We start from the raw sequence: 20,885 nt of genomic DNA on the forward strand, positions 1-20,885 counted from the left end.
TCCCTCGACTTAAACCGTAGATGTTTCGGCCCCGGCTGCTGTTGATCGAAATGGGTGACCTCGGCTCGAGAACTGCTGGACGAAGAAGCATGACAGTTCATTATGCACGGTTTCGTCTACCCAGATCCGAACCGACCTTGGCTGGCACAAAGAATGGCCCTGAAAATACCATTGTCTGCTTAGGAATCTGTATGGAAGGCTGGTATTAGCTTATATTTAGTGGTTTCATGCATAGAATAAGGCATTATTCATATACATATATATGACAAAGTTGATAGTATTCCGAGTTTATCGATTTGATAAGTCGTATTTTTATTGATTTAGGATTCAGGATTTAAGGCTTGGTTTCCATGAGTAATGTTTTTATTGATTTAGGATTCAGGATTTAAGGCTTGGTTTCCATGAGTAATGCTTGTATCTCATACGTAACTCAAATACAAGACTCCACAATTATACAACTAAATAATATAAATAAACAGTAATTAAAACATGTTGGTACAAAATTTATTAATATGATTTAGTATACAAAGAAAATGGGTTCTGGTAAAAAGATATTTTATGTGCCAAAACAAAATTTATCAAACTCTAATCCCTTTGAGTTTGTAGAACAAATGGCAACTCTACCTGCAAACTCTTCGAATCAAGGAATAAAAAAATCGGACAGTGTACTGAACTGGTGGTCGGACCTCCGGTTCCAAGTTCGACTACAACGGAAAATATGAAGTTGCCAAAACCAAACTATCAAGCTTCCTTTTTCCATGGCTTCGGTTCTGGACTTTCTGAGATTTTGCAATGGTGAACATGTATGAATGGATTTTACATCATCTTCAAACGGATTTGTGGTCTGGTATTTTCCGACTGCGTCTTCAAACTGTCGATTCACTTGATGGAATGAGCAACGCCCCGATGGTCGATGGGAGAGTGGTTGTCTTTTGCTGTTTTGCTTGTACCTGCTCCAGTTCTTGTTCCGTGAACACTTCGGATTGTAAAGACGGGGCAATGTTCTTCACATGCAGCCATGTCAATTGCCAGAAGCTTTCTCCCCCAAGATCATCACTCGGCACGAGCACCCCAGTAGTCTTCATCACCAGCAGGGTGTTCTTGAGAAGCTCGGGGACGAATTCATGCATTTTTTCACTACGTTTCCCTCGGAACTTGACTTTCATGCATCTCTCCATACGATCGAGGACCCCAAGCCATAATTTGCAGAAGGATGTCTGTTGTGATAGATCCTGCAGTGACTGTAAGAAAGCTTTCGACAGTAATTTTGTGGCTAAAACAAGTGTACCCTCCATTTTCCGGTGTTCTTTTGAGGGGCTCCCCTGTGCAATTTCTAGCAAATCATCCATTAATGAAAAAATCACATGGTCGAAACACTGGAACCACAAAGCTTTCGGAATCTGAATTCCATCTACCCCTCCTAAAGAACTCTGTAACATTAAAACGGCATGGTTCCTCACCTCTTCCCTCTGGTCCAAACATACTGCCCTCAGTCCACGCACCAACCTCAGCCACATCTCTCCAATGTCCCGACTTACTTTCAATGCAGCCTCCTCTTCCGCAGCATTCCGAGCCTCGGAAGACCATCTTACTAGACAAACAACTGAACCTGTCATCATGTCTAGGGCAGAAAGTGACCTATCAACATCTGTGACCCGAGACTCGGCAAATTCCCTTGCCGCATCCACACAAAGAACATAATTAGACGGCAAAAGATGTGCCCCCTCAGACATGATGAATGCTAGTGCCTCGAATCCGAACTCAGATGCTTCTGGATGTCGAGCTGTGATAAATAACAAGGAGATGATCGTGCGCCAACCCAAATGGGATCTGATGTGAGTTGCATTTGCTTTCACGAGATGCATGACTTCTTGCGTGATATGTTCACAATACGCATCAGCAACCCGGGCATCAAGTTTCAATATTAGTTGCATGGACTTTAGAAGCTCGTCAGTAATATTTTCCTTATAAGGAAGCAGGCGCTGGCATATCTTAAGGAGCCCAAACACAGCCTTTTCAACTAGAGTGCATGGTACCGCCTTCTGCTGGACAATATCTGATATGTGCTTGTATACCTTTTGCCAGATTATCAAAATTCTATCCCGGTTATTCAGCGTGATAGTGATCAACAACTCCAGGCAGAAGACTGCAGTGTCTTCATCTTCAATGACCCTGGTTCCTTTGCTGAATCGACCTGCAGCCAAGATAATGGCATCAACAATTTGCAATAAAGACTCCGCTTGGAGAAACTTACTCTCCATGAATATATTATCGATGTGGCATTCCTGTACTATCTCACGAAGACGCTGTTGAGCAGCGAGCTCTTCCTCAGTCGGGTACAACTTCGGCTCTTCCGTATCAAAGGATAGGAATTGACTGAACCGTCCAATCAGGCTAGAAGATTTCTGGGGAATGGCCGCAGGTGCTGTCTGTGCTCTTTGCAAAGAACTTGTAGCAGGCTTACCCCTCTCATGGTCAGACAAGGACTCGATTTCATCAGCTGCGTCACTAGCTAGATGGGCAGGAAGAAGGTCGAGCTTGTGCAAGGTTAAGACACAATCCAATATGTTTTTCCAGCCACTGTGGATACAATCACCATAGTTATTCGCTATAGTGAAAACTGTTGTGGTCGCCATCCCTGCTCTGGCATCATCTCCGAAGGAAACAATGGCCTCTTCAATAGACAATGGAGTTGAGAGGTTCGTGAATTTACAAAGACACACAACCAAATCATCCAATACATCACCGGAGTGATAGTGCGCTGAAATTTTGGCAACAGCCAAGAATCCCTCTTTGTACATTTGTAAAACATCTTCATGTTCCACTTGATCAAAAACCACAGATATAGCAGCAATCGTGGGACCAGACAAGATAGAAAACATATCATGGTCAAGGAGTGCTCTAGAATCGCATGCAATGAAAGGGGTGCTTTCTTTGGATTTGTGAACCACATTAATCCAGCGGCTTGACGTCATTACTGAGAAACCAGCACCTTGATCAGGGATCATCTGAATTTCGTTCTCACAGATAGAGTGGTAAAGCTCAGACAAGTACTCTCGAGGAAGATCTTTCCCACCATTGATGAGTCGGTTGTTACGGATAAAATCTTCTTCAGTCATCTTTTTCTTAACCTGTACATTATGCTGATCTGTGTTAAGCATTATAAGTGAATAAGACAACAAGAGGGCAGCATCTTTATTACACAATATATGTGGTGATAGCTCGTAATATCTTTCAGCAAATGCCTCGAGCACTCTCTGTATCTTCTGTGATTCTCCAGGCAATCTGAAAGTTCCCACGAAAACACGTAATGCAGAATCTAAATTCATGTCACTAAAATCGAAGGTCTTCACAAATTCATGAAGCACCTGAACACAAAATACATCATGATTTCCCAGAAAATCTCCGATAAGATTCTTATCTAGCCCAGTTGTGTACCTAAAGAATGATGCTACACTTTCTGGTTCAAGCATATCAGGTAATAGATGGATTCCTTGGAGAAATTCCAGACCTTTCTTTGGATCTCGATTAAAATTATCAGCTCCGATAGCCAACTTTCTCTTGATATTCTTCATCTTTCGGACAAAAGGAATCCAAGAATTAGGATCACTGTAGTTCTGACATTTCAATGTCCAGAAAGCTTCATATCCCTCACAATCTGTCGAAGCCTCATTTGATATAGGCAATTCATTGCCAATTCTCTGAGCCATACCCTTTACCGTAGACACCAAACCATCCAGGGAAAGGATATGCATTGCAGACAGAGGTCCATTCACGGGAAATGCACTCTTCGACAACAAGTTAATAATGTCTTCAAAAACATTACTGCAAGTTATGTCACAATCATAATTAGCATACATCTCAGCCACAAATGTCTGCTGCCTACAAAGGTCGACCAAAGCTTCCAAAGCAACCTCCTGCTGTTGGTAAGAAGACCCGTGCTTGCTTTGTGCAAGCTTCAAAAGCACGCATGAAAAGAAAGCTTCGAGCTGCACTTTTAGTTCCGAGCGCAAATGATAATAGAGATTGAGAACGATGCTACATACAGTAGAAAGAATAAGTGGGCTCAAGGACAAGCCAAATTGCATCAGGTTACGAAACAATTCATCCTGAATCATAGCCAATAAGTTGGGATGCTTGCTGAATGATGGCCCGCCCAATTCTATAGCTGAATTAATTAAACCCAGGGCAAAGAGTGGAACATCTTCATCATATGCTACAGGATTCGATTTAGGGCTAATACCAATATTTTCAATGACATTTAACAGAGAACACAAAAACTGAAATATCTCCACCATGCATGGGATCCCAAAAGGTGCAGACATCAATCTTTCATCATGTAGGGCGTCCTCCTTCTCTTCCCTTTCGCCAGACTCAATTGTGTCGGATTCAGAACTGGACTGCACCATTGAAAGACTAGAAGTATCAGCGGCAAGAGAGGATGGACCATCACAAATGGTACCGACATTTCCATTTTCTACCTGTGTACTTCCAAGTACAAGATTCCCATTTTGTGTACCCACCTGCGAAATAAAAAAGAATTTCATAGGTTAGAAGGCAACAAGCGAGTTACTATGTTCAACTAAGAACCCAAACTATGACATAAATTACCACTCCTGAAGTAGATAACAAGCTTTCGTTAGTCATCTCATGTTCAGTGCTGCTGATCTCAGGAAGATGTGCGAAAATACACCTAATCAGTTCATGCATTGTATGCCGAGCTATCCGTTGCAACAGTTCACCTTTGGAGGTTGCTTGATGAACAATACGAAAGCATGTATTTGCTATCATGCATACATGCTTATTACTCAACCTAGTTGCTGCCTTACTTTTCATGCAAGCTAAAAGAACTTGAAGTATCTTCATTAGAACCACTTCTTCAGAAGCTGGATCGGTTACCTCGAACCGGCAACTCGTCACAGCATCGACAATCAGATGCATACCTTCTTCCACGTTTACAGTATCCAAGTCAATTACATCGAGGGTCAGGATCTTATAAATGGAAGACAAGGCAACACCAGTTATCGGTGCACCAGTTTCATCAGATTTAATTACATCCAAAAACGGCTGAAGGTACACAACTGGATCAACATTTTGCCACTGATATCCCCATGAGAAAATTTGTTTCCGCAACTCTTTCAAGGAATGGATGAGAGAGTGCTCGAGCTGATCATCATCTGCGACATAACGGACTCCCCACCGGACATTTCTCCTCATGACAGCCAGAACAGCCCCAATTTCAGAATTAACCATACATGCGAAAGCACCTTTAGAAGGCTTGACAAGCTCTCCATTAAATCCGTTGTAACGAGATTGTGTAATCAGATCCCCCATATTCAAACAAGATTCTTAATGAAACAGAAAATTATTTCTCAACCAAGAAGCCAGAAATTACTCAAACAAGATTGCTAAACTCAGGCAAAATCATGCTATTTGCTGCAATCAACAAACGAATGTCAAAACAATCGAAATCGAATATAAACTAGGAAATGAATCTTCTCAGATGCTGCCTTAAAGGTGAAGAACAAAGATAATAGTTAAGCCCTACGATAACCATCAATTACCAGCAGTGTACTAGTATGAACTTCGCTTAGATTATTCTAAAGTACAAGAAAATTTGAACCAAAGTAACTACAAAACTGAAGATAAAAAATAACTAAATTGAGCTCACAACTCGAGAGAAAGAACAACAAAAACCCAATAAAGGAATCAATGTGCTGACCTAAATTAAATCGAAAAGAATTCAAAAGGGAAAGAAAAACCCAAATTCAAATCCCAGAAATCAGATCTAACCCAATTCATCAAAACGCAAACAAAATCACACCAACACTCGAACAGAAAAATATGATTCGAGATCAGCATTTTAAAAGGATGAATCATGAGCCATCAAATCGATTTGGAAGGTAGAATAATCTTTATTTGACCAAAAAAATGAAGGGAAAAACCGGATCGAGTGAGGAAATTTGGTACCTTTCTCGAGGATTCCAATGGAGTGAACTCTGAAGGAATTTTGGAGCGTGTTGGGTTACATGGGAGAGTCTACGGAGTTGGAAATGTGAGAGAAAATACTTTTTTCTTTGGGTTGGATCACAAATTTGATCTTTGTTTTAGGAAAATTTCTTATTAGGGTTCTTCTAATAAAAGACTACCTTATTGTTCTTTAACAACTTATTTTTCTTCTTTTGAATTCAGGTGCTATAATTTAGATCAAATTCTTTTACTAGTCCTTGTACCATGTAAAAGTTATAGTTTTAATTATTATATAAAGAGAAAATAACTTCAGTGACTAAAAATGCCTTATAATATACGATTTTAACTAATTTTTTTAGATTTGCCAAAATGACAAACTAAATCGCAATGCGATTGATAATTCGTAACGCGATCTCCGATATCGCAAATCAGTTTCCAGATTCGCAACGCGAACTTCGACTATCGCAATGCGATTTTCTAAATTCGTGTTACGATAGTCCAAGTTCGTTACGATAGTCAAAGTTCGCGTTGCGATTTATTCCAAATTCGTGTTGCGATAGTCCAAGTTCGTTGCGATAGTCCAAGTTCGCGTTGTGATTTATTCCAAGTTCGTTGCGATAGTCCAAGTTCGCGTTGCGATTTATTCCAAATTTGTTGCGATAGTCCAAGTTCGCGTTGCGATAGTCGAAGTTCGCGTTGCGAATCTGGAAACTGATTTGCGATAGTCGAAGTTCGCGTTGCGAATCTGGAAACTGATTTGCGATACCGGAGATCGCGTTGCGAATTATCGATCGCATTGCGATTTAGTTGGTCATTTTGACAAATTCAAAAAAAGTTGGTTAAAATCGTATATTATAAGGCATTTTTTATCACTAAGGTTATTTTCTCTTATATAAATGTAAACATTTCAAGATATTTTGAGATAAAATACATAAATGGTCCCCAACTCTACAACATTATTTTATTGAGTTATCCGACTATAAAGTATTGCTTTGTTGAGTTATCTGACTATAAAAAATTACAAATTGATCCTCCGATTATAGGACGTTGCTTTGTTGAGTCTCCTAACTATTAAAAGTTACAAAATGATCATCCGATAATTCATATGTTATTAACACGCACTTTTATTAGAAGATCCTTTTTATGATTCGTTTATCGGTGCAGTTAGATATGTTCATATCTACCTTTTATTCAAGTTTATTTGATTAGGTTTTTAAATTTTCCCTTGTATGATCAATACGTTACCTTAAGTAGTTTGTTTATTGTGTTAAGGACTATAGGAAAATATTATTATTATGTGTTTAGTTTTCTGTCATAATTATAAATTTTAGTAAAATTAACTGCTTCAATCTCGCAAAAACAATCAATAAAATAATTATACTTTTAAAATTTTGAATATTATATTTATATTTTGATGAAATATCTAATATAGTATATATATTTTAAAACTATTCAACATAATACTTATAGTTTAAACACGTTGAAGTTTTTTTAATGGAGGTGTTTATTTTATTAAAAAAGAGAATATATCGAATTATAATGAAGATTTACAATTATAATCGTAAATTAAACACATAATTAAGACATTTTACTAAAATCATTAATATAAAACTAACAGCTTAATATCGCATAAGGATCATATAAGAAAAGATTAAAAAATCCAACCAAAACCCAAACAATGATAGATACAATAGATTTAATCACATTAGCAAACGATCCGCAAAAAGGAATTAACTTCTTACATTTTCTGCATGTTATCTTGCTTTCGGAACTAAAATAAAAGGTTATCAATTCAAACTTTATAAACTGTCTTGAGTCATGATTGCATGGATTCTTGCATGTGGTCAAATTCCTTAGAGTTATTGAATGAGGAAGGCTTAATCTTTGGTGCAGTTTGGAGGGAGGTTAAAATTTTGAGATTGTTTATGCATCCTCACATCATACGACTCTGTGAGGTCATAGAGACAGCATCAGATATCTTTGTTGCTATGGAATATGTGAAGTCCGGAGAACTATTTGATTATATCGTGGAGAAAGGAAGGTTGCAGGAGGATGAGGCTCGTAACTTTTTTCAGCAGGTCTGGTTGGAAATTCTTGTTTATTACTATTAGTTACCATCATTCCTTTTCTTCTTAGAAATTATGTATGAAATCTTTAAGCAGATAATTTCTGGGGTGGAGTACTGCCATAGAAATATGGTGATTCAATCGAGACCTCTGGATTCCAAATGCAATGTGAAGATTGCTGATTTTGGCTTGAGCAACATTATGAGAGATGGTCATTTCTGAAGACAAGTTGTGGTAGGAGTCTGAACTTAAATTAATGGTGGAGTTCTTACATTTATTGTCAAATTGATTTAGTTTTCTTTATTTTAATTGAAATTTCTATAGTGTCATGACGGCGTTTCCTAATGTGTATGGATCTCCATTGTTATAGGTTATTTCTGGGAAACTGTATGGTGGACCTGAAGTGGATGTATGGAGCTGTGGTGTTATATTATATGACCTTCTTTGTGGCACCCTTCCTTTTGATGATGAAAGCATTCCAAACCTCTTTAAGAAAATAAAGGTAAGTGGCATCATATTTAGTCCAAGATTTCTTGTAGGTCTTTCAAAAAATATTTATTAGTTAATTGTATGCTTATGCTCATCTTAGTTTCACTTTGTTGTTTTTCTGTCCTGTCAATAATTTAGGAATCAGATTTTCGTTTTTAATCATGTTTCTTACCTGCTTAAGTCTTTAAAGAGCTGATACTTTGTATTTGGCATTTTTTCCCCATCAGGGAGGCATGTACACACTTCCAAGCCACTTATCTCCTGGTGCTAGAGATTTGATTCCACGGATGCTTGTGGTAGATCCAATGAAAAGAATGACCATTCCTGAGATCCGTCTGCATCCATGGTTTCAAGCACGTCTTCCAAGATATTTAGCTGTCCCCCCACCAGATACAATGCAACAAGCAAGAAAGGTTGCTGATTTTGTTTTCTCCCGAGTTCAAGTGTTCAGTTTCAGTTATAAATATGCTTATATACTGCTATATTAAACACTGGCAGGCATTGACGTGATGTGACAACTTAAAAGTAACCTTCAGGGTTGAAAAAGTAAAACTAGATTGCACTTTCTTGTAAAATTCTGAACTCCTGTCAGCTTCTGGATGTAGTTTGGTACATTGAATACCGAATACCACTGTTTTTGTTACAGGGATAATCTTTTCAACACCCATACCTTTAAGTTTAATATAGGATGCTTCGTAATCATTGAGTTTTCTTGGTTGTTATTGGACTCTTGGAAATAGATGTACTCCAATAACCTATTCCCCTAATATTCTCAACCCCATAAGTGACACAGTTTAGATTGCATGTTTTCTGGATTATAAAATGTGATTTAGCTTCTGATTTGGTGGTGCCAGAGAAGTTCTTAACTCTACTAATATTAGATAATTTTAATTTCAATACTTGATATTATGCCGTGTCTGATTGAAACGTAATTACAGATTGATGAGGAGATCCTTCAGGAAGTGGTCCGAATGGGATTTGGAAGGAATCATCTGGTTGAATCTCTTCGCAATAGAATTCAGAATGAGGTTGATCCATCTCCAACTCCATTGTCTTGATGGAACTGTCGCCTACTGTTGAGTATCTTCCAGGGAACTGTTGCTTATTACTTGCTATTGGACAACCGTTTCAGAGTCTCAAGTGGCTATCTTGGAGCTGAGTTTCAAGAAACTATGGTGCGTTTTATTTGTAATTTTTCTATTTATTGTTGACATTGCCTATCTGAAGATGCCTCGTGGTTATGGAATCCACTGTTTAGGACATATTTCTGTTACACTAGTTAATTGACATCGTCTTTCTTCCTTCACTTATTGAGTTCGAACTCTAATTCTTTTTTAATCTGTATTTTAGGAATCTGGCTTCAACCGCCTACATCCAAGTGAACCTGCATCTCCAGCTGTTGGACACAGCCTTCCAGGATATGCTGATTATCAAGCAATGGGTTTAAGAGGCCTCGAGAGGAAATGGGCTCTTGGACTTCAGGTTGAGTTTTGAATCTCAAGCAGTTTTCCCGCACTGGTGACTTTATATGAAAACGATTGTAGTCTGGTGGGTAATTATGCTTCAGTCTAGGGGGTGTAAATGAGCCGAGTCGAGCTCGAGTATTGCTGAGCTCGGCTCGACTTGAAAACTCTGAAATGGAGCTCGACTCGAAAACTCGCGATCTTAAATTTTTAAGATCGACTCGAACTCGAAATCCTGAACTGAAGCTCGTGAGCAGCTCGAAAAGGCTCGAAATGAAAAAAAAATCTTAAACTTAACAAGATTGAATCCTCAAACTCGAACTCGAACATGAACCTTAAATACATGAAAGCCTTATTATATATATATATATATATATTAAAAAAATCAACACATAAATATTAATATTATTAATAATTTATTTTTTAAAAAATAAAATCTTAATATATTATATTTTCGAGCTGCTCACGAGCTGTTAGAGTCGAGTATCAAGTAGCTCGTTTTGACCCGTTAAGAATTCGAGTCGAATCCATTCGATCTGAGTATTTATCGAATCTTAACCGAATCGATCTCGAGTAGCTCCCAATCTGTCTCGTCTCATTTACATCTCTACTTCAGTCGATAGGCATTTTGATGTCCATGCTTTTATAAAAAAAAATCGTCTAAAATCACGTGCCCTAATTAAATTTTATTATTAAAAACTCTGTGGGATATCAATTAAGCAAATAGGGATGGATGCATATGAAATTTTAAATTCGAGAGGACAAGAACATATTTTTAGTAAAAATATGTAGAAAAAAATTAAAATTTATTATAATTTTAAATTTTCAGGGCGATTGCTCCACTTAATTCCTCGATCCATTCTCAAAAGCAAAGATTATGTGAGGTAGAAGACAAATTCAATAAAAGTAAGTAATTTTAAATGACAAATAAAAATATTAAAAAATAACGTGAAAATCTGAAAGAAAAAAATTTAGAATTTTCATATCAATGCCGTCATTGAATTTTTAATAATCGATGATTAAAATAGAAAAAAATGATGATATTGGCGATGTTTTTGGCAAAACGTTAATTTAAAGACCAATATAGAAATAATTAATAGTTAGTGACTATTAGTGTATTTTATCCTTTTCTAAGTGGTTGACATTAATATCCTCTTATTAAATAAACACATGGTAAATCCCGCTCTTGGAGGGCAGCAAGTCAATTATGTACTTCTCGACGGCATGTTTGACTCCATCGGTTCTATTTAGTACTTAACTATTTATTTTAGTTTATTTTAGTAATTAAAATTTTAATCTTTTAAATTATACTTAATATTTTTTTTATTTCATTTTAGTACATTGTTGTTAAAACCTTAACTGACGGGCTATAGTTCCGGTAGACAGAGGACCAATTCGAATGGTTGGACCATGAGAGAATAACGAGCCGATCGATATAGCCTAGTTTCAGGTCCATCAGACGATTGATGATGGAGATTGGAGGATGAAGATGTCAAAGAGTTCATCATCGATTCGAGGAGATTAAGGTATTTTCCGGTGAAACGAATGTCGAATTCATGTTTAGGGAGTTAAAAAGGTGCAGGTTGAAAAGTTTGGGTTTCACCGGCTGACGTATGCGACAACCAACTATTGTAGGCCTGCGACGTCAAGCGTGCTTATCCCTTAAGTTTTTAATGACGAGTATTAAAATGAAACAAAAATTAAACGTTAAGTATATTTTTTAAATAAAAGTTTAGATACTAAATTATTAATAGTAAAATTTTATTTGGATTGAAAACATCTTTTATGTTTTAAATCATTTCGTTGACTTTAGTCAAATTCTTAAACCAAAATTAACTTTTGAATCAAATGCAATTTTAGGTAATCTTTAAAGCCTATAACACAATAAATATTAGGGTAAACTACATTAGATACCACTGAACTTTAGACGTTGTATCGTTTATATCATTGAACTTTTTAATTTTGTCAATTATAGTAATGGACTTTGATTTTCGTTTCAATAATATCATTGAACTGTTAAATCGTTAATGAAATGATGACATGACTGACAGCTGATGAATGCCAACGTAGACACCTAATCGAAATAACATCATTTTGATATGGTTGTTAATGATTTATCGACCTAATAGTATAATTGAAACAAAAAAAATCAATATTATAATTGATAAAATTAAAAGTTCAATGGTATAAATGATACAACGACTAAAATTCAGTGATATCTGGTATAGTTTACCTTAGTTCAGTATTATTAATTATTAAGGTAAACTATTTTGTTGGTCCCCGAGATATAATATATTATTGTATTTATTAACTATAAAATAACTATTTGGCTTTAAACATTAACAAATTTGTCCATTTATGTTAAAAATTTAATGCCTGATAACATGGCAATTAATAAAATTAACATAAAAATAAATCTATCCTCAAACTTTTATTATTTACCAAGTTTGTTGGTCTAGTGGGATGAGGCATTAAGTCCCTTAAGCAAGGTCAGGGGTTTGAATCATGACGTTTGCGAATGGAGCAAACTGGGTTGGGAGGGTCTCGCCTCTGCAGTACCTGATTTGAATTAGTTGATCAATAAATCGGATACTAATGATTAATTTTTTATCATTAAATTTTAAAAAAAAATTAATTTATCACTGAATTTTTAATTTATTTCTATTTTGATCATTTGAATGTTAAATCATAAATGAAGAATGACATGGTAATCACAGATATTGATACGAACTGGTTTTTGATGACGTGAAATCTATGTGTCATCGATATTATTTTTATTTTATATTTTTTATTTCGAACACAAAAGTTTTATTGCCGTTTCATTTTTTATAGTCTCATACCATTATATTAATTTAGATTTTCTCAAAATCAACCTAGAACTCGACTCAAACTCTAATATTTTTGAAATCTTAAATCAATTTAGAATAAATTACACGTTTAGTACATAAATATCAGTTTTCATCGTTTGAATTTAGAAGAATAAGTTTTATCATAGAATAATCAAAGAAATATGAAATTAGGGATTTTTTTTTCCAAAATAGTTTTATTTCATATTAAAAAAGACAAATTAATTCATAATTTCATTAAGAAATTGAAAATATAGTGATTAAATTGAAAAATTTTATACTTTAATAATTCAAATAGGAATAAGAAGAAAGTTGAGTGGTAAAACTTATAATTTATCCCTAAAAATGTCATTTTCAATTGGGTAAACAACACTTTTAGTATTTAAACTATCAATTTTGATCCGTTTTAGTATCTAAACTTTTAATTATTTCAAAAGCATACCTAATGTTTAGTTTTTGTTTTATTTTAGTACATCACCATTAAAAACTTAACGAGTTTAGTACTTAAACTGTCCGTTTTGGTCTATTTTAGTACCTAAACTTTCAATTTTTTAAAACTTAATGTTAATTTTTTAACTGAATATTAAAACGAAATAAAAATTAAATTTTAGGTATAATTTTAAAATAATTAAAAGTTTAAATACTAAAATAGATAAAAATTAATAGTTTAAATACTAAACGTGTAACTTACCCTTAAAAATGTCATTTTCGATTCTCTCTTGGCTTTCTCCGGTCAAAGATGAAGATAAACACGAAACCATGGAGAAGAACCAACCAATTTACAAAGATCAAAGCTTTACAAACTGAAAAACAAGAAAAGTACAAAATCTTCCTGGGAAAATGGAAGAGCAAAGGCAAAGATCAAAGCTTTCAGCTCCGACATACCCCACAATAACTCTACCACCACCAAGAGCCGCCGTTGACTATGGTGGCCTGTTTCCGAACGGTTCAGGGCTGAGCCCAGGTCCCATGACCCTGGTTTCATCTTTTTTCTCGGACCCTGACTCTACAAACAGGTCCTTTTGTCAGCTCTTAGCAGGCGCCATGGCTTCACCTGGGGCTAAACTGCCCTACAATTCGAGGGATTGTTCATTTATGGAAGTGGGGTTTGAAAAGAATGGACCTTTGAATTTTCCTGGTTTAAGCCCTTCTGGTTTCTTTTGCCTTTCTCCTCAGGTGAATTTTGTTAGCTTTTGGTGTTTTGATTTGGTTTTAATTATCGGTATTCGATTTATTGATAGACTAATGTGCAGAGTCCGTTCGGGATATCGCACCAGCAAGCCTTGGCACAGGTCACGGCTCAAGCTGCGGTAGCACAATCTCAACCGGAATATCGAACTTTATCAGTACCAGCTCCATGGGAACAATCGAATTCGAACCCTAGGCCCGGTATTGGTACCGAATCGGAGCAGCGTTCGGCCTCGGATACTCGAAGTTCGGTGATTGAATACTCGGGAGCTTCTCAGTTGGATAAAAAAGGTGTTGATAAACCAGCTGAAGATGGATACAATTGGCGTAAGTATGGGCAGAAGCATATTAAAGGCTGCGAGTATCCTCGGAGTTACTACAAGTGTACACATCCGAATTGCCGTGTCCGGAAGATCGTCGAGCGATCCGCCGAGGGCCAAATAACCGAAATCGTTTACAAAAGCGTACACAATCACGAAAAGGCGAATGGTGGAGGTGATGGAAACACTAATTCACAGGCTGCAACTGGAAATTTGAACAACTTAAATGAAGTTGTAAATGCTGATTCCATACCTGGGAATGATCATGAACCTACTCGAGCTGTGGAGTTGTCGGGACTAAGTGATGGTGAGGAACGATGTGATGAAGAGAGTCGAGAAGAACGAGACAATGACGAACCGAATCAGAAAAGAAGGCATGTTTCGAATCTATTCGTAACCGGTCTTGGAAGTTTGTAGTTTTGAATGTTGCGCTTTTTGATTGCAGGAATACTGCAGGAGAAGCTGCAGTGGTGTTGTCACACAAGACGGCAACGGAAGCGAAACTTATCGTGCAAACGAGAAGTGAAGTCGACCTTTTAGCCGACGGCTATCGGTGGCGCAAATACGGTCAGAAAGTTGTCAAAGGGAACCCCCATCCAAGGTACCACAGTTGAATCATTGTTACCTGTGGCATTAGGAGTCAATTGAGTACGTCCGGTCTAGTTAATCTGTACTCTACGTGATCCGCTTCATTGTCGTCCTAGATACATTCGTTTTACTCTCGAGCTGCCGTACTTGCAGTCGATCGTTCACCCTTTTCTTCATGATCATTTCTGATGCATCTATGTTATTTCAACAGGAGCTACTACAAATGCACGAGTGCAGGATGCAACGTTCGGAAGCACGTGGAAAGAGCTTCGTCCGATCCCAAGGCTGTTGTAACAACATACGAGGGGAAACACAATCACGACGTCCCAGCAGCGGCCAAAAATAGCAGCCACAATGCGGTTGGCAACGGTTTGCCTCGGCCGAAATCACAACACGACGGCATCTCTGAGAAGCCAGTAAGAGTGTAATCTCTGCTACTAAAACATATTAACCGGTCGTTCGGCTGTCGATCATAGCCGAACATCCGGTTATGAAATGAACAATATATACTAATTCTTAGGTTTGTTAATGGTAAACATGTATAATAAAGGTTATTAATTTGTGTTGATTGAATATTAGTTTGATTGACATTGTTATTATAATAATACTAAGTGAAATCCTAAAAGTTATTTGTATGTCGAATCCAACCTATATCATCATTTATCGTTGATGTGATAAGTTTTATATATTTAAAGTAATAGTATATCCATCATGTCATCATTTATATATATTGACATATATGATATGTCATATCATCACATTGAATATATGGAACATATATCATCATTTATAAACATTGACATATACATATCATCACTTACATAGGCGTTACATGTGTCACGTCATTACTTATATTACTTATATGAGTAAACCATACCATATGTTATTGAATTTTACTTTCTTTAATATTTCATTCACTGTATTTTTAATTTATTCTTTGAACTTTTGAATTGTTTCTGTGTTGATCATTCTGAATTATTTTTTGGGTAAATTACACGAATCATCATTGTATTTTGCTCTATTTTCTATTTCACTCAAAGTATTTTAAATCCGTTTAATTTTCTCACTGAACTTTATATATGTAGCGTTTTTTATCACCCAATTGTTTCTCCCACCAACAGCATTATGACGTGAACTTTTTTTTATTTTTAAATAACATTTTCCAAGTAAAAAAAAAATTAAAACTAAAAATTCCTTTTTTTTTCATTCTCTTCTTCTCCGCTCAACTCTTCTTCTCTCCCCCTCCTTTATCATCCTCTCCTCCACCCTCTTCCCTTTCTTCTCCTGAAACCCCACCTTCCTGCACAATGCTGATTATGTACCAGAAATGGGATGGAATTCCCTCTATATAATTTTAAATTCTCAAACAATCAAACTCATCAAATATTCTTCTTTGAGTTTGTCTGTTTATGATAGAAGAAGATGAAGTTTAGGAAGGAATTTGTAGCACAGATGATGCAAGAATAGTAGGAAGTTTACATGGTCTACAATAAACTGAAATCGGTATTGAAAGACATCTTGAAATTCAGACAAGAAAACAAGCCACCATCGACAATGACAACATCAACGAGAAAGAGTTCATTGAAGAGAAGAGCACCGGTTTACAGGGCATTTAGTGGGAGGAACTGATATGGTTGATCTTGCTAATAATGGGTCTTCTTCAAACTTCTCTTCCATCAATAGGTGAAAGCACGGTAAGGGCAAAATCTGGGTTTCTGATTTTCTTTAACAATTCCAATATGAAAAAAAATGTGTTTCTTGCAAAATAATATGAAAGTTCCAATTTTGCTTTGTGTTGAAAGAATCCCAAGTTTCCTGATGTAAAAAGAAATCTTGATTTCGCCATGAAATGGTCTGAAAGGAATGAATTTTTTGTTTTAATTTTTTTTTTCTGATTTGAAAAGTGTTATTTAAAATAATAATAAAAATTTTCATTTCATAACATTGAGAAAAATTTCATGTCATAAAGTCGTTAGTGGGAAAACGTTCGAGTAACTAAAAACGCTAAATGTATAAAATTCAGTGAGAAAAATAAACATATTTAAAGTATAATGAATGAAATAAGAAATAGAATAAAGTATATTTATGATTCGTGTAATTTATCCTTATATTTTTTATTATTTTGACATGATATAATATTTTTATTATTATTTAATAAAAAATAAGTTAAAATATAAAATTAAACCTAGATGGTGGAGAAGGGATAATGATTATTTTAAATTTAATAACAATAAAATATTATTTTATTTATTTTAAATTATTTTATATTTAATAAATATAAAAATATCATGTCATAGAATAATAAAATAATTTATAGTAACCAAAATAAGAATAATCTGAAAGTTAATTAATAAATTAAAAAAATTGAAAATACATTAAATGAAATGCGAGAAAAAAGTAAAATTTAAATGTGAATGATATAATTTATCTTAATTTAATATGTGTCACATCGTTATCACATCATAGAACTTAGAGTATAATATATAAATGGTCTCCGATTATAAAAAATTGTTTTATTAAGTTCATTAATTATTAAAAATTATAAAATAATCATCCGATTATTTATTATATTATAAATTTATCCTTTTATATTACAATCACTATCTTTTTAACGAAAAAGATTAACTTAAAACATGTTAAATAATCGAGATATTTAACAAAATATATATTAAAAGAATTATTTTATAATTTTTAATAATAGATAAAATTAATTAAACAAATATCATGTACACTACGTATGGAAAGTACCCAAGTCGACAAACAGAAAACAGAAATTTATGAAATAACAAACAAAAATGTTGCAAGAAGACTCACAAATCTCTCTAATTTTTCCAAATTTTCTTACATTCCCTCCGCAGACCCCGCGAACAAAATCGGTTTTTTTTTTGTGTTTCTATTTCCCCTATTTTCCCCTCTGTTTCTCATTCATCCCGGTAACTCCATTGTTGTCTTCTCCTCTCTCTCTCCCCCCTCCGGTTAAAATGGTTCAACTTTTTTATTCCGATGAGGGAAAGTTTCGCCATTTTTGACCCAGACTTGTTTTTTTTTCTCGATCTGGGTCAATCTCGGTTTCTCCACCTGAACAATGGGTTGCATTTCCTCCAAACACGGTGGTGGAAGTACGGTGGAAGAAGAAGAAGCCTCCCCTTCCCCGGTGGTCGGCAGAAACTGCCGTGGCTTCACGTTTTCTTCGTCTTTGAAACAACCGAAACACCAGTCCGTGAGGGTCGAGGTTGATGATGAGGGATTGGTTGAAGATGGTGGGATTGTTGACCAGAAGTGAAACCGGGAGTTGAAGAAGACCAAGACGGAGGTTACCGTGAGGAAGAGCGCCTCTTTTGGCTTCAAATTGGGCTTCTCTCAGAGGTTTGTCGAGGCCGAACATGTGGCCGCCGGTTGGCCGTCTTGGCTTAGCTCCGCCGCTGGTGAAGCTGTTCATGGTTGGGTTCCTTTGCAGACTGATTACTTTGCGAAACTGGACAAGGTTCATAATATTTCTAATAGGCATAATACAAAAATTAATCCCGAACGTTTTTTAAAATATTCATTTTGGCCCATATTTTTTTTAGTATTTTGACTAAGATTCATTTTGAAACAAAAAGCTTCATCTATAGATAAAAATCCTTTGTTAACACCTGATTACCACTTCAAGATAGGGATCTTTTTACCCAAAAATAAAACTCTGAGGACCAAAATGCTGCGGAAAAAAATAAGGGTAAAAGTGAATGTTCTATCAACTAAAATATGAATATGAGCCAAAATGATTATTTTGATAAATATTAAGGGCTAATTTTGATATTATGCCTTTCGAATATTCCATACTTGTATCTGTTAATTGTCCATTTGCTTACCTTTCCATTTTGCAGATCGGACAGGGGACATACAGTAGCGTGTTCCGAGCACGGGAGGTCGAAACCGGGAGGATGGTCGCGTTGAAGAAGGTGCGGTTAGACAATTTTCAACCTGAAAGCATTCGGTTTATGGCTCGTGAAATAACGATCCTACGCAGGCTGAACCATCCGAATATCATGAAACTGGAAGGTGTGATCACATCGAGATTTTCGAGCACTATATACCTCGTATTCGAGTACATGGAACATGATCTCTCTGGTCTGTCATCTTGTCCCGATATCAAGTTAAGTGATGCTCAGGTTCGTTTCTGCAACTCATCCGATTCGACATGAGTTCGTGGCGATCCGATGATATCTTTAATGTTTAAGAAGTTGAGTTCAGATTTACCTTGTGTAGGTGAAGTGCTATATGAAGCAACTATTGATGGGGCTTGAGCATTGCCATTTGCGTAATGTAATGCATAGAGACATTAAAGCATCCAACATCCTGGTGAACAACCAAGGAGTTTTGAAGCTGGGGGATTTCGGATTGGCGAACATCTTAACCTCGAAGAACAAACATCGGTTAACGAGCCGAGTCGTCACTCTCTGGTATCGCCCTCCCGAGCTTTTGATGGGATCCACGAGTTACGATGTCACGGTGGATCTATGGAGTGTTGGCTGTGTTTTTGCTGAAGTTCTTATGGGCAAACCTATTCTCAAAGGCAGAACCGAGGTGAACTTTAAATGACAATGAAGATACCCGTGTCGAATTTACTCTTAATCCGACGCTCACACGGCTATGTGATTTTTTGGCAGGTTGAACAACTCCATAAATTATTCAAACTCTGTGGGTTGCCACCAGATGAGTATTGGAAGAAACTCAAGCTCCCTCATTCCACAATGTTTAAGCCCCAACATCCTTCCGAGAGTTGTCTCCAACAACGGTGCAAAGAAATCCCGGCAACCGCGTTGAACTTGTTGGAAACCCTTCTTTCCATCGAACCCCACAAGCGTGGGACTGCATCTTCTGCACTTGCATCGGAGGTAAAGAAAGAAAACGCGAATGCCCATGTTCACTTCTTGATTATTTCACGTTCATGATCTGTTTCACAGTCTAAGCTCGGGGTTTACCATCTGTTTTCACTTCTTGATCGTCACAGTATTTCCACACGAAGCCCTACCCCTGCGAACCTTCGAGCTTGCCCAAGTATTTGCCGAATAAAGAGTTCGATGCCAAGCAACGAAGGTGAACTTCTCGGCCGAATTTAGTCAACTGCATTGCCTATGGCTAACAATCATGAATCATTGAACTGTTCATCAACATTTCAGGAAGAAGTTCGGAGCTAAAATTCGAGATCCAGTAGGAGTAATAAGAAAAGCAAGACGACCTCGAAAATCATTGCAAGAAGCTAACAATTTCCATAAATCAGTGGCGAAAGAGGTACCTGCAAATGCCAAAAGGGCAATCGATTCACTCAGGCATTAACACAAACACCTAACGATCATGAATTTTTAATACTCTGTAATTGCAGGAACAACAGGACAATGGAGTTACCGCAAATTATCCGAAATCCAAACCAGTCGATACAAGATCGGAGACGTCGCAAGTGACAACGGTGTCCCGAGGCGATATTTTCACCGCACCGCCGCCGTTGACCGGATCGAACAGCTTCGCATGGGCGAAGAAGCAAAAAGAAGCGAAATCTACGCTTTCTTATAATCAACCAAGTTCGATCAGTGAAATAAGTGACCCAGATTCATCGATCTTCATCTTAAAAAATGCAGACACCATCTTCGATTCATCGAAACAAGAGAATCAAGATCTTTCTGAAGGTGTAATTGATCGGCAAGCGGATTTGTTTGACGCCATTGATGGGTTTCCTCGTGACGACCTGATGACTAAACACAAAAACAAGGCGAGAATCAGTTTCGATAATCTGTAATTCATCACAAATTTTCACATTGATGAACATTGCTTTTTTTTTAATTAATCTAGGGTTTCAATCATCAGATGAAGATTGGGTATTCGGGTCCTCTGGTGTTTGAATCGGATCAAGTTGATGAACTGCTTCAAATGAACGAAAATCATATCCGGCTAGCACTAGCAACTCGAAGAACAAGG

The 20,885-nt window shown here is 36.5% G+C and overlaps 2 protein-coding genes and 2 pseudogenes across 3 annotated transcripts; 3 read left to right on the plus strand and 1 right to left on the minus strand.

The window, feature by feature from the left end:
* Nucleotides 1–560: 560 nt before the first annotated feature.
* On the minus strand, nucleotides 561–19,516 carry LOC120212926 (ARF guanine-nucleotide exchange factor GNL1-like). Its single transcript, XM_039211107.1, has 4 exons — nucleotides 19,503–19,516; nucleotides 5,971–6,075; nucleotides 4,612–5,436; nucleotides 561–4,523 (listed from the first exon to the last, which is right to left on the minus strand). The coding sequence occupies exons 3-4, from the start codon at nucleotides 5,332–5,334 to the stop codon at nucleotides 867–869; spliced, it is 4,380 nt and encodes a 1,459-aa protein (XP_039067038.1). The 5' UTR covers nucleotides 5,335–5,436; nucleotides 5,971–6,075; nucleotides 19,503–19,516; the 3' UTR covers nucleotides 561–866.
* On the plus strand, nucleotides 7,797–10,019 carry LOC120212985 (annotated as a pseudogene).
* Nucleotides 13,588–15,565, plus strand: LOC120212927 (probable WRKY transcription factor 4). Of its 2 annotated transcripts, none has more exons than XM_039211109.1 (4): nucleotides 13,588–14,010; nucleotides 14,112–14,716; nucleotides 14,788–14,943; nucleotides 15,142–15,565. In XM_039211109.1, the coding sequence occupies exons 1-4, from the start codon at nucleotides 13,675–13,677 to the stop codon at nucleotides 15,356–15,358; spliced, it is 1,314 nt and encodes a 437-aa protein (XP_039067040.1). In that variant the 5' UTR covers nucleotides 13,588–13,674; the 3' UTR covers nucleotides 15,359–15,565. The 2 variants fall into 2 exon arrangements, with proteins under 2 accessions (XP_039067040.1, XP_039067039.1); XM_039211108.1 differs by having other exon boundaries at nucleotides 13,589–14,010; nucleotides 14,088–14,716.
* Nucleotides 17,860–20,721, plus strand: LOC120212986 (annotated as a pseudogene).
* Nucleotides 20,722–20,885: the final 164 nt, after the last annotated feature.

Source organism: Hibiscus syriacus, unplaced genomic scaffold (genome assembly GCF_006381635.1).
Source record: "Hibiscus syriacus cultivar Baekdansim isolate YM2019G1 unplaced genomic scaffold, ASM638163v2 tig00110017_pilon, whole genome shotgun sequence".
NCBI lineage: Eukaryota > Viridiplantae > Streptophyta > Magnoliopsida > Malvales > Malvaceae > Hibiscus > Hibiscus syriacus.